We start from the raw sequence: 14,441 nt of genomic DNA on the forward strand, positions 1-14,441 counted from the left end.
GCCAATATCAGTATTGTTAGAGCACGTTCATGTATTTTGTTATTTTTGTTTCTAGGGACCTAATACCTATCATTGCTGCTTTGGAATACAATCAGTGGTTCACAAAGTTGTCCTCCAAGGATCTGAAACTGGTGAGTTCGTGAAGATGTTGCCCATGTTGCTTAAGTATGCTGAATTTCAAAACCTGATAATTGCATATTTTTAAAAAATTTGTTTTTCTACTATACTGACGAGCTGCGTACATGTTATTTCTTGGGGAGGTATTTTCCTCTACGTGATCTTCATAAGATTTTATAAAGTTTGTAATATGAGATGCTTCAGAGAAGTGCTTCCTTATGTTTTCAGCTGCTTCAGGCAATTTTAGATGTTGAACAGAGAGAGACGCATTTATTGTAGCCTTCAGTACACACTCCTTCTATTGGCAAAAACTATGCAAGTTACATTTGCATGGCTGCAAATAGCAAATTTTATGTTCCTGTCTTGCATTCCATCTCCACAAAATTTCCTTTCCTAGATTCCACCAAAAAACTATTAGAACTGATAAATGAATTCTGTAAAGTAGCAGGATACAAAATTAATATTCAGAAATCATTTACATTGTTAATAACAAACTATCAGAAAAAGAAATTCAGAAAACAATCCCATTTACAATTGCATCAAAAAAGAATATAAAATACTTAGGAATAAACCTAACCGAGGAAGTAAAAGACCTCTTCTCAGAAAATTATAAGGCATTGAAGAGAGAAATTAACGAAGATAGGAATAAATGGAAACATATGAGTATACCATGCTCATGAATAGGAGGAATTAATATAGTTAAAATGTCCATGCTTCCCAAAGCAATCTGAAGATGCACTGCACTCTCTATCAAATTACCAATGACATTTTTCACAGAAGTAGAACAAATAATCCTAAAATTTATATGGTACTATAAAAGGCCCCAAATAACCACAGCAATCCTAAGAAATAAGAATAAAGCGGGAGGTATCACACTCTCTGACATCAAATCATACTACAAGGCTACTGTAATCAAAACAGCATGGTATTGCCATAAAAACAGACACATAGATCAGTGGAACAGAATATGAGTTCAGAAATAAATCCATGCCTATATGGTCACTTACTCTATGATAAAGGAAGCAACAATTTACATTGGGGTAAAGAGAGTCTATTTAATAAATGCTGCTTGGAAAATCGGACAGATACATGCAAAAAAAAAAAAAAAAACCAGAAAATGGATCACCTTCTTACTCCATATGCAAGAATAAACTCAAATGGATTAAAAACTTAAATGTAAGACCCAACACCATAAAACTAAAAGAAAATGTAGGAAGTAAACTCTCAGACATTATCCTTAGTAATATTTTTACTAATGTATCCCCTTGGGCAAGAGAAACAAAATGAAAAATAAAAAATGGGACTACATCAAACTAAAAAGTTGTTTTCACAGCAAGGAAATCATCAACAAAACAAAAAGACATCCTACTGAATGCAAGTATATATTTGCCAATGATACATCTGATAAGGGGTTAATATCCAAAATTTATAAAAAGCTCATACAACTCAACACCGAAAAATCCAAACAACCCAATTAAAAAATGAGCAGAGGATATGAAGAGACATTTCTCCAAAGAGGACATACAGATGGCTAATAGACATGTGAAAAGATGCTTAACGTCACTAATCCTCAGAGAAATGCAAATAAAAACCACAATGAGATACCACCTCACTCCTGTCAGAATGGCTATCATCAGTAAATCAACAAACAACAAGTGCTGGCGAGGATGTGGAGAAAAGAGAACCCTTGTGCACTGTTGGTGGGATTGCAAATTGGTGCAGCCACCGTGGAAAACAGTATGGAGGTTCCTCAAAAAATTAAAAATAGAGCTACCTTGTTATCCAGCAATTCTATTCCTGGGTATTTATCCAAAGAAACCCACAACACTAACTTGAAAAAAATATAGGCATCCCTATTTTACTGCATATTTTTCAGTATAAAAAACAATGCCTTTCATGTAGTTGGCACTTAACAAAAAGTAGCAGCATCAGTGTAATCCTGAATGACTTGTTATACCTCTCCCCTACCAGCATCTTAAAGAAAAGTTGGACACACTTCATTTTATAATGTTATTGCCATGATTATATCCAAGGGGTAAATGAAAGTCCTCTGGTAAATTATTTTTCTGAGTGCCCTGTGAGGAAGGCCTACAAAGGTCATGATACCTTGATTGTTTCTGGAAATTAGGATAACCCTTGCAGAAATATTCATTGTCTGAGACCACTTTTTATCATGACAACACAGAATAAGATCAGTTCTCCTTCGTTGTATATTGTAAGACAAAGAATTATTCTGATAAGGGGTCACCATTATGAAAATCACCACCATCAGCATAATGTAAATTGTAGGCATCGGGTCAATTGGAATTAATTTCCTCTTCCCTCATCAATCCGTGGGACACGTTAGAAATCCAAGAACAATGTGCAAGCCACATGATAAATCAAATGGAATCAAATAGCACATTAGAGTTATAAGAGCCTTAGATGCTGTGGACTTTGTTTGCTTCTAAGTCAGGTTTTCCAAAGGATACTCGACTACAGAACTTTTGCTGCATTTCAGACTATTCCAAAAATGGTTAATCCAGTTGGGTATTCATCATCTGATAATCAAAGAACTGTAATATTTTTATGTGGTATTTAAGAAAATAAACTGCTTTGACTATTGTATGCCATGGCACACATAAATGATTTCCACCCCCTTTTTAAAAAAATATAAAGGATTAAAATAGACTTTAGGTTGTAATGAGATTTTAAAATCACATTTTAATGTATCAATAATTTTAAGGTCAGGAGTCACCTTAAATTAGTTTTGGAATAAGGCAAAATATAAATAAATATTAAAACATTAATAAGTAAAAATTTAAAAGAAAAATAATGTAATCAACCAGGCACAACACTTTGTTTTTCAGTACCCTCAAAATTTTTGCTACATACATTAGCCCTTTCAATTGTTGTAATCTTTATTGAATATTTCATTTTAATTATGCATTTTCATTTAACACTATATCTTAAGCTTTTAAAGTATTTCAATAGATATAATTTTACAACTACATAATTATTCAAAACGTAGTGTTTATTAACATGAGGCAATTATTTAATGAGTTCTTTCTTTTTATTAGGTTGTTTCCCATTTTACCCTCTTTTAGAGAATACTAAGGGGAACATCACTGACAGTAGTTAATATTCATCAAGTGCTTATTCAGCATCCCTTTAAAGTACATAACATCTTTAAGCCTTATTTTTTTAATCTTTGAAAAAGGAATAATACCACTTAATTAACACTTTTGTAATGAAATACACATAAAGGGCTTAGCTCAGTGCCTGGCACATGACAAGAGCTCAGTAAATGAATCATCATCATCATCCTCACTGCCATTTACTCTTTATTTTCCATTTTGCATGTCACTTTCTTTGGGAATTCCTTTTGGTTTTCCTAAGACTGGGTGAGATGTTACTCTGTGTGCCCACAGCATTACCCAAATGGTCTTTTTATTATTCTATCATAATGTATATTTTCTAGTCTGATTCCCCTGCTGGATGGTACACTCTTGAAGACAGAGACTTTGTCCTTTATGTCTTTGCGTCCTTAGGACCTTCAACATGATGGCATGTTGTGGTAGATGCTCAGTTAAAGTTTGTTGAATTGAATAAATGCATAAATGAGTGCTTTATTTAATTGCAACTTTTCATCTGCATAGGTTTGTAACAGTGAAGTGAGCTTGTTTGTAGACTTATGGCGTGGTTAAAGAATGTTTTCTGTTATAGTCCACTGATGTCTGTGAACAGATCTTGAGGGTCGTGAGTAGGTCCAATCGATTGGAAGAATTGGTGTTGGAAAACGCTGGACTTAGAATGTGAGTATTTTCCTGAATATATGTATATGTTCCTTAAAACTTTTTGCCATTTCCTCTAAAATTAATATATAGTTTTAAAAAAAGTTGAGCTACTCACATATAGAGAGAGAATATCAGGTTTTCCCTTATTAAAAAAATATCCCTCTAATTGCCATCATTATCACAAAGGTCACAGATTTTATAACATCATTTACTGTTGTGTCACTTGATGTTTCTGACGGTGCATGGTATAGTGGTTGAAAGCATGGACCCTTGAGCCAAATGCCTCATGGCCTTGGGCAAATTGTTTTAGCCCTCTGCCTCAGTCTCTTCATCTTTCAAGTGGAGATAATATTAGTGCCTACCTTACAGAATTATAATTCTGAGGAAATGAATTAGTATATGTAAAGTGTTTACAGAACTATCTTTCATATTCTAGATGCTACACGTTAGCTTATATTAGTGTCATTGATGGCAGTTATAGTAATACCTATTTCGTATGATTTTACTGCTTTGCTTTGATCTGTTTTAGCCATTTCCCACCCTTTCCAAATTCACACTAACATTGTCTTCATTTAGTGGTTCCGTAGTCTATACCCAAGACTTATGTGGGGATAGAGTTTGAATCTGCTAGAACAAAAACTTTACTGCTACTACGTGAGGAGGGTTGGCAGTTTTATAATCATAGCACTTAGTGCATTATTTTAAGTTAGACATACCTAAAATAGTGATTTTGATTTTTGTTAAAATATGGTGCTAGCAACTGTAGCCTTTAAACTCAATAATTCAAGCAATCAGGTTTGCATTTGTGAGTAATGCATGAAATGCAGACTAAGATATAGTGTGAATAGCCTATTGCAGTTTTCATGAAAAGCAGGTTGAATTCAGGATTTTATTATTTTTTAAGATATGGAGGGGCCAACTAGTACTATTAATAGTATCCTGAAACTATATCTTTAATGGGGTAATAATATATTTTTTCCTTTTGAATGAGGTTTTGGCTAATCAAAATGAACCATATTCTTGCTGTGACTGTCGATTCTCAAATCGTAATACATACTTGTGTAAAATAGATTCGCTGCTAATGAATACATGATATATAGTTTAATATTGTAAAGAAAACTTCTCTCTCTCTCTCAGTCGCTGTCACTCTCTCTTTTTTTTTCAGATTTCACTCTAGCTGTTCTAGCTTTAAGTGTTTTGTTTTAGTAGTTTTGCATGGTGTGTTATTTAATCTTACTGTTTTGTTTATTTCTAGAGATTTTGCGCAGAAACTGGCCAGTGCTCTATCACATAATCCCAGCTCAGGACTCCACACGATTAACCTTGCTGGTAACGCACTGGAGGACCGAGGTACTGTAGTGGTCACATGACCGTTGATGCCAGAATTGTAAGCAGATTATGGAATTTAGTTTAGCTATGCCTGAAGAATAGAATCAGCTTATCTGTAATTATGTGATAAGTGCTGGTTTTGCTTTTGTTGGCTTCCAGTTCTTTCCAACCTTTGATGAAAATATTCATGCTAAAATTCTGTCATCTGATTAACTGTTTTTGAAGTGATACAAACAGAAAGAAAGGAGGATAATACTTTTTTTTTCTTTTTTTTTTAAATTAAATTTATTGGGGTGACAATTGTTAGTAAATTTACATAGATTTCAGGTGTACAATTCTGTATTACATCGTCTATAAATCCCATTGCGTGTTCACCACCCAGAGTCAGTTCTCCTTCCATCACCATATATTTGATCCCCTTTACCCTCATCACCCACCCTCCACCCCCTTACCCTCTGGTAACCACTAAATTACTGTCTGTGTCTATGAGTTTTTCTTTCTCATTTGTTTGTCTTGTTCTTTTTGGTTTATATACTACATATCAGTGAAATCATAGGGTTCTCTGCTTTTTCTGTCTGAGTTATTTCACTTAGCATTATACTCTCAAGATCCACCCATGTTGTCACAAATGGTCCTATATCATCTTTTCTTATCGCCGAATAGTATTCCATTGTGTATATGTACCACAACTTCTTTAGAGGATAATACTTTTAAACTCTTGTATTAGTTCTTTATTATTGTATAACAAATTACCACAAACTTGGCAGCTTAAAATGACTCAAATTTATTATCTCAGTTTCCTTGGGTCAGCAGTCCGGGTCCAAGTTGGCTAGGTTCTCTACTCAGTCTCACAAGGCTGAAATCAAGTTGTCATCGGGCTATGATCTTATCTGTGACAGGGTCCTCCTCAAACTTACTGACTGTTGGCAGAATTTCCTTGGGGCTATAGAACTGAGGTTACCATTTTCTTGCCAGCTGCCCACTGGGGACCACTCCCAGGCCCAGAGGCTAAGCTCAGGTTCTTGCCATGTGGCCCCTTCTCTCACAACATGCCAGTTTACATCATGGTCAAAGCCAGCAGGAGCACATCCCTATGATGCTTTACTTTCTTTTAAACAGAGCACCTGATTGGGTCAGGCCCACCCAGGACAACCTCCCTTTTGATTAACTCATAGTCAACTGATCAGTAACCTAATGACATTAGTGATATCCTTTCACACTCATTGGTCTACCCCACATACTCTAAGTTACACGGTGTGTGTATACTAGGAGGCAGGAATCTTGGAGACCATCATACAGTTCTGCCTACCACAGATGTCTTTTGATATTTCATAAGATTTGAATGTGACAATAGGGAGAAGTTGAAGGACTAGAGTTCAGGATGAGGCAGAAGAAAGTTTCATTAAAAGTGTTTGCATGAGTAGAGGGAAGAATCAGTAGGTTTAGAATGTGAAACTCAAGAATTTGAATTCTCAGCAGGAGCACATTGATGGACGGGATTTAAGAAGAATAGCTTCATCTCTAGAAGGAATATTTTGTTTTCATTATCTGTTGCACATGTTTTCCAGCATTGTTGAATAAGGGCCTTTCATCTTGTAATGTTATATATTTAATGGAGCTTAATTATTAACCTGAGCTGAAGATACTGATTGAGACACTCAGTTCTGCTTTCTGTTTCTGATATAGACATTGTTCTTCATTGATAAAGATACCCATGTGGTGTTCAAGCAAAAATTTCAAGAATAACTTTCTAGCACCTGAACTGTAGTGATCTAAAGGAAAATTGAGACTGAATTAGAAAACTAGATTCCATGGAACGCACCCTTCTAGAATAAGCGATAGCTGATGATCATGAATGCGTATCCCTGGAATAAGAGCTTCTTTGGTTATAATAATTTCTGTAGGAAAAACAGGTATTCTTTTAGTCAGATGCTACAAAGAGGAGAAAATGACAAAGAGGAAATCACCTTTCATAGATAAGAGGGCTGTTCAAGTTTTGTTTTTGAGATGGGAAGGATTCAAACCTATTCGTCTACTGACAGGACAAAATCAGTAGAGGTAAGTAGTTGTTGGAGGCAGGTCCTACGGATGTGGGATCCAGAGTGCAGCAGACTAGGAAGGACACTCCTTAGTCACTAGGGAAAGGCAAACTGCAACCACAGTGAGGTACTATTTCACAACCTAAAGTAGCATGGCTGTACTCAAAGTAAGTGTTGGGAAGTATATGGGAAGTGGGAATTCATGCATCATTGGTGGGAGTGCAAAATGGTGCAGCCACCTTGGAAATTGGTTAGACACTTTCTTAAAAAGCCAAACACAAATTTGCCATGCTACTGCTAGGTATCACCCAGGAGAAATGAAACATGTGTCTACACAAAGACTTGTGAATGATAGCGTAAAAGTGGAAACAACTCAAATGTCCATCACTGGTGAGTGTATAAACAAAATGAGGTCTGTCCGTACAATGAAACACTACTCAACAATACAAGAGAATGAAGGTCTGGTAAATGCTACAGCCTGCTAAACTTCAGAAACATCATGTTAAAAGAAAGAAGCCAGACCTAAAAGACCACATATTGTTTGAGTTCAGGAGACTGTGAGGGGAAGAGTGAGTCTGAGGCCCCTTGTGTCCTTTCCTGTTGTGTACCTCATGTGCTCTGAGGTGCAGCCGTACTGGATAACTTGTCACCTCAGGTGCAGTTTCATCTATGAGACCCTTGCTTTGGTTTAACCTTCTGTGATAGCACTTCCTTCATTCTGTTGCCTTATAATTACGTGTCAGCATTGCTTTCCACCAGCTTACTTCTCTTCATCTTCACTCCTTATCCTTTAGCCTCACCTGACCTTCTAGGTCACACAGCATCTAGCATAAGACCTGGTATATAATCAAAAAATATTTTCTTTAAATTGAGTTTGATTTTATTTAATCTTAATTCTCTGCAGTTTTTTATGTTGTACTTGAAAATTATGGCAAAGTTTATAGAGATATCTTTGTATAGAGTCAGAACATGAGTTCCCACTTTTTTCCTCCGCTTTCCTACCTCTGAGACCTGATTTTGTGCGTCTTTCCATCTACCTGCAGCACATTCACAGGTGTTAAAATCATAAATCATATCAAGGATGTCCTCAGCTTACACACTAACTCTCCAGTATGGTTTCTACTCACACACTCAATTTGTGACACTCCTGAAAATATTTTCTCAAGCTAAACCTTCCTCAATTCTGCCCCTATAGAATCATTCTTTGCTGTATTTCCCGTGCTCTTAGACAACTCCCGGCATCCGGGTTTCTGCTCTTGAACACAAATTCTTTATAGGTTTTGTGTGTGTGTGTGTGTGTGTTTTTTAATTCGGGCAAAATGCTTGCATCATTTAGCTTCTCTGCTCCTGGATGGAAATTCCACAAGAAATTCAACTAAGTCTAAAATATTTATAGAAACTTCAATCTAGGGGAAAATTGTTAATGATTTTTATGTTTGAAAGTGATAGAAAACATGAAAGAGGTGTTTGTAGTTAAATTGTGTAGTGTATAAAAAAGACCAAGCCAGAGAAGATGATTAACAAAGAAACTCAGAGAAACACAATGCCAATGTGATCTCAACAGATGAACCATCAAGAATTCTGAGGAATTTGATTTTGCACCTGAACCATCCATGCTGGAACTTATTTACAAACACTCAGAGAGAAAGTTTGGCTACTCGATTTGTGTTATGAATGTCGATGCAACAAATTCCTGATACTTACAGCTCAGTCTCCTTTTCATATTGTGTACAAAGGACAAGCGGCCTCCTGTTGTTAAGGGGCTTGCAGTGAAGCAGGTTTAAGTGTGATTTAGAAGTAGAGGTGCAGTGTGTATAAGCAGTGCTTCAGGGGCAGCTGAAAGAGCCAAAGAGCCATGCAAGTCAGTGAATAGACCACACATGCATGAGCTCTTCTCATCCTGGCTATGGGGCCAGGCCTGTCCCCACCTTGTGCTTGGTCTTCTAATCCAGTGCGTTTCAGATTGTAGGTCAAGATCAATTAACAGCTCATGAAATCAACTTAATAGTTCTGATAAGCATTAAAAAACAGAAGTAGAAGAGAATAGAAAATATCAGAGTGTATTATTCAGGAAAGCTTTGGTTTTAGTTTGCTGACATGTTTATTTTTGTATGGGGTTCCTGCATCGCCATGTCAACTCCATTTCTTTATGTGGGTCATGGTAGAAGAGACTTGAGCATCCCTTCCGTGGCTGAACTTTATTAACTAGTCCTGTGTGAGTTCCCTGGGCTGATTCAGTATCTTGGTTCTTGGTCATCTCTTCGTGAATAACCTATGGATCTGACATCACATCTTGGATCGAAGTTGAGCATTTTCAGAGAATGTAGCTCTCCTCTCTGCTCATTCAACACATTTTTCTCCCATAAATGCTACAAACTCCATGTTTTCTTTTTCCTAGTTATGATTCCCAATTACCTGAGTTTTTATGATCTCAGCCTTGTCAGGAACATCTGTGCTTATTTCCTTTCCTCACTTTGTTCTAAATTTCATTATTTTGTTTAAAGATGGTTTAGAATCCTGTTTCAGAATGTTTTTCTTTTGGAAATGTTGACCGGAAATACCCAAATCTTTTTCCTGACCATCTGGTGGTGGCTGTGATTTGATCTTCTAAAAAAGATAAGAGAAATAGATTCTAGAATTGCCGCCGACACATTTAGGGACTCTATGTCTTTTATATCCCTCAGTGTACTCTAGTGGGATCTGGAGTCAAAATAAATGGGTTTGATTCTGGGCTTTGCCACTTTATAAGCTGAGTTTCCTTGAACAAGTTACCTGACTTCTGTGTGCCTCAGTTTCCTTATTTTTAAAATAGCTAATAATAGTACCTGTCACCTAGGGTATTCTAAGGATTAAATGAGATAATGAACATAAAAGGTAAGAATAGCCTGGCAGATACTGTGCACTCAAGAAATGTTAGCTTTTCCTACTTCATTGATTTCTAAAATAGCCCTGTGACGTTAAATAGTGCAAGTGTTTTCATTTCCTTTTTATGTGTGAGGAAACTGTGTATTTACGTGATTTAGACAAAGCTTTTGGAGTTGTACCTAATACCACTTGACAGAGTTCCTTTAAGGATTTTCTGAGTAATCAATCAACCTGTCAGTCACTCTCTCAGACTGTTTTGTGATTGTCTGATTTGGCTTTGGAAGTGGAAGGAAAGAATTTTATGCATGTCATTTGAAAAACATTGGCTTATTGCATAGCATGTCAATAAATTTTCTCAAGTAGTCCTTTTAATATTTAAAGATGCCAGTTTCTATGTGACAGTTACAACCCAGAAAGTAATATTCTTTAGATTCATGATGTCAGCTGTATTTAATTGATCTTTTTATGGTTACACAGGTGAAACATTATTTTAAAAATTGCGTAGATTTGGATTTTAGGGCGTTCAAAAGTTAGGCATATTGACTCCATTTTTTCAACATCTTTTATTCCTATATTCTTAGTTCTTGAATCACTTTCTCACAGCCTTATTTTTGAAATGGAAATATAATACTTCGTTGTATTTTATTTGTTTATTTACTTACTTTTCTTAGTGTTTCTGAACACTCCAGGAAAGCCATAGGAATTGGTAGATATCTAAGTAACTCATCTGTGTTCTGACATCCACTGTGTTCAAATCTATATGCTTTCTAACAGACAAGAAGGAAGCCTTTTGTTTCCTGTATCATGTTGCTAGAACTCCACAGGCAGAATTTTGTTAAATTATTAATATTGTAGTACATATATCTTTACAGATTTAATAATGTTCATTGCAGCACTATTTATGGTGCCCAAAACATAGAAACAACCAAAATGTTCTTCGACAGATGATTGGATAAAGAAGATGTGGTATATATACACAATGGAATACTACTCTGATGACATACTGCCATTTGTGACAGTATGGATGGATCTTGAAATTATTATGCTAAGTGAAATAAGTCAGACAGAAAAAGTCAAGAACCATGTGACTTTACTCAAATGTGGGATACAAAACTGAAAGCAACAAAGAAACAAGACAAACAAACAAAGAAACAAAAACTCATAGACACAGAAAACAGTTTAGTGGTTACCAGAGTGTAAGGGGAAAGGGGGTGGTAGAAGAGGGTAAAGAGGGTCATATGGTGATGAAAAGGAGACTTGAGTCTGGGTGGTGAACACATATACAGATGATGTATTACAGAATTGTACACTTGAAACCTATGTAGTTTTGTTGACTATTGTCACTCCAATAAATTTTAATTAAAAAAGTAAAAAGAAAGTCTCTCTTCCAAAAAAGATTATTAATATTAATGCTTTCAATTAACAAGGACTTCCTTAAGCCTTTTTCCTATCTTGTGAGTCATATTTATTCCAGAATATCCACTGTTTGAATTTTATGTGGTGTTATCATTGGTTTTTAAGTGCATGTATGATTAATGGGTAAAATCTGCAATGTCAAATTTAATTTCCTGTGTTTGTAAGTTAATAACATAAGATGGCAAGTTATAATACCAAACGTTTTATAATTGCTTTTTATTAGGCATAAATATTTCAAAATAGAGGACACTATAATAGTTTTGAAAGGAGAAATAAAAATAAGAACATTTGTTTCTTCTAAATTTGACACATACTAAAAATAAATGATAAGAAGGGTAATTCAACTAGTAAAGCCTCCAAACAAAGGCTCTTAGTGATAAATTTACTTTCGATTCTAGCTTTGAAGGCTATGCTTTGCTTTATTTGGGGGGCAGAATTGAACAGTTTGGGCCAAAAGTTGAATAGTCTCTTCTGTCCTTTTTTTGTGGAGAACTGTTTTCTCGATGATCACTTTCTTGCAATGGCTCTGTTGAGTAGGCAGCTACAGAAAGAACAGGGTGGGTTAATTTTGTTGTTTTTCCTGAGATTTTGGCTGCCGACCACTCTAGATTTATTCATGCTCTCAAGACCCTGATTCTAAAATTTGCCAAAGTGGGGGATCCTTTGTGTAATAATCTGTTTCCGTTTTTCATAGATCAGTTTAGTTCTCATTTAAAAAAATGAACAGTGCTGACCACAGTTACGCCTTTCATTCCATTAGCACTTAGCATGGTTATTTCTTTAAAGGAGAAATATAAAATATTTGTGACTTGTTGGTTACTTGGAAATTAAAATGTTTGTCAAGAAAGAAGCTAGTAGCTTAGTCTAGAATTTAATTAAACGCTACTTGAACCAGACTATCTCATATCTGCCTTTAATCCTTTTTACCTTTAATCAAGTATTTACCTGAAGTCCTGCTTTTCTCTTTTAAATAAATTATTTAAACATGACTTTATTCACCTTTCATTTGGAAGCTTCATTAGTTATTACTTTCATTATTTCTGGTGTGATAATTGGATTTCTAGAGAAAAATATTTCTGTATTGTTTATTCCTTTCTGTCTACCTTCTTCCCTTTCTTCAAGATAGTTTATATTTAAGGAATGAACAGATGGGTGGGTGTCACCAGTAATGGAGAATAATTGTTCCATTCTGGCCTTGAATTTAGTTACAGGCATTTACAGTTTTATGAGGTGTTGTAGGTGTGTCTGACACAGGAAGTTTAAAAATGATCATTTTCTCAAAGATCAAAGCAAAATAAGTCAACCTGAGTACAAGAAATTTGAAGTTTAGTGATAGGTTTTAACTTTGATCTAACAATATTTTCAGAATGATTTAAAGATACAGAATAAGTCTTTGGGGATTTTGTTTTTTAACATTGTTAAGTATAAAAATATGTAAAAGAATTGGTCATGAGTAGTCAGTGATAACTGTTATCAAAATTCTGTTTATCCCTCTTTCATACCTAATTTTGTTTTTAAGCATTTTATTTTTGTTTTTATAGAGCAGTTTTAGGTTCACAGCACAATTGAGAGGAAGGTATAGAGATTTCCCATGTACTCCTTGCCCCCCCTACACACTGTCTTCCCCGTTATCAACATTCCCACCAGAGTGGTACATTTGTTCTAAGTGATTAACCACTTTATCACCCAGAGTCCATGGTTTACATTAAGATTCATTCTTGGTAGTATACATTCTGTGGGTTTCTACAATAGTATTTATAATGACATGTATCCACCATTACAGTATCATACAGAGTATTTTCACTGTCCTAAAAATCTCCGTTCCACGTATTCATCCTCCCCACCCCCCAATCCCTGGAAACCACTGATCTTTCTACTGTCTCCATAGTTTTTCCTTTTCCAAAGTCTCATATACGTTTTAGGTAAATGCCAAGGAGAGTGATTGCTGGATGCTATAAGAGTATGTTTAGTTTTATAAGAAACGACCAAACTGTCTTTCAAAGTGATTGTACCATTTTACACTCCCACCAGCAATGAATGAGAGTTCCTGTTGCTTCACATCCTTGTCAGCATTTGATGCTGTCAGTTTTCTAGATTTTGGCCATTCTAATTGATGTATAGTGGCATCTCATTTTTGTTTTAATTTGCATTTCTCTGATGACATCTGATGTGGAATATCTTTTTATATGCTTATTTACCATCTGTATGTCTTTGCTGAGGCGTCTTTTAAGATCTTTTTTTTTTTTAATCAGGTGGTTTGCTTTCTTATTATTGAGTTTTAAGAGTTCTTTGTATATTTTGAATAACAGTACTTTATCAGATGTGCATTTGCATGTATTTTCTCCCAGTCTGTGGTTTGTCTTCTCATTCCCTTGACATTTTTTTTCACAAAGTAGAAAATTTTAATTTTAAGGAAGTCCAGCTCATCAATTATTTCTTTCATGGGTTGTGCCTTTGGTGTTGTATCTAAAAAGTCATCATCAAACCCAAGGCCATCTAGATTTTCTTCTGTTATTTTCTATTCCTAACTTTTGAAATAAATTAGTTAACTGAAGTATAATGTACATTCAAAAAAGTCAAGCCCCAAGTTTATATCTTAATGAATTTTTATGAAGTGAATGTTCTCATGTAGTTACCATCAAGATCAAGAATTAGAAAGATACCAACGCTCCACAGCTTTCCTGGTGTTTTGCCCCAATGGTTTCCACTCCTACCCTCCACCACCCAGAAAAGATAACTGCTCTCCTCACTTCTATTAGAATAGATTAGCTTGGTTTTTCTTTCTTTCCTTTTTTTTTTTTAACTTTTGTTTTTATATTAGTTTCAGGTGTACAAAACAACATGATCATTGGACACACCCTTCATAAAATGATAATCCCCCCAATTCTACCACCCCTCT

The 14,441-nt window shown here is 35.3% G+C and overlaps 1 protein-coding gene across 9 annotated transcripts in view; it reads left to right on the forward strand.

The window, feature by feature from the left end:
- CARMIL1 (capping protein regulator and myosin 1 linker 1) overlaps nt 1–14,441 on the forward strand; it is a 381,971-nt gene that overhangs the window by 202,703 nt on the left and 164,827 nt on the right. For all 9 annotated transcript variants that reach the window (XM_081026679.1, XM_081026680.1, XM_081026681.1 and 6 more), the window contains 3 exons: nt 56–131; nt 3,823–3,911; nt 5,149–5,243. In XM_081026679.1, the coding sequence (XP_080882805.1) occupies nt 56–131; nt 3,823–3,911; nt 5,149–5,243 (260 nt within the window). The remainder of the gene's footprint in view (nt 1–55; nt 132–3,822; nt 3,912–5,148; nt 5,244–14,441) is intronic.

This window comes from Rhinolophus hipposideros, assembly GCF_964194185.1.
Source record: "Rhinolophus hipposideros genome assembly, chromosome: 19".
Taxonomy (NCBI): domain Eukaryota; kingdom Metazoa; phylum Chordata; class Mammalia; order Chiroptera; family Rhinolophidae; genus Rhinolophus; species Rhinolophus hipposideros.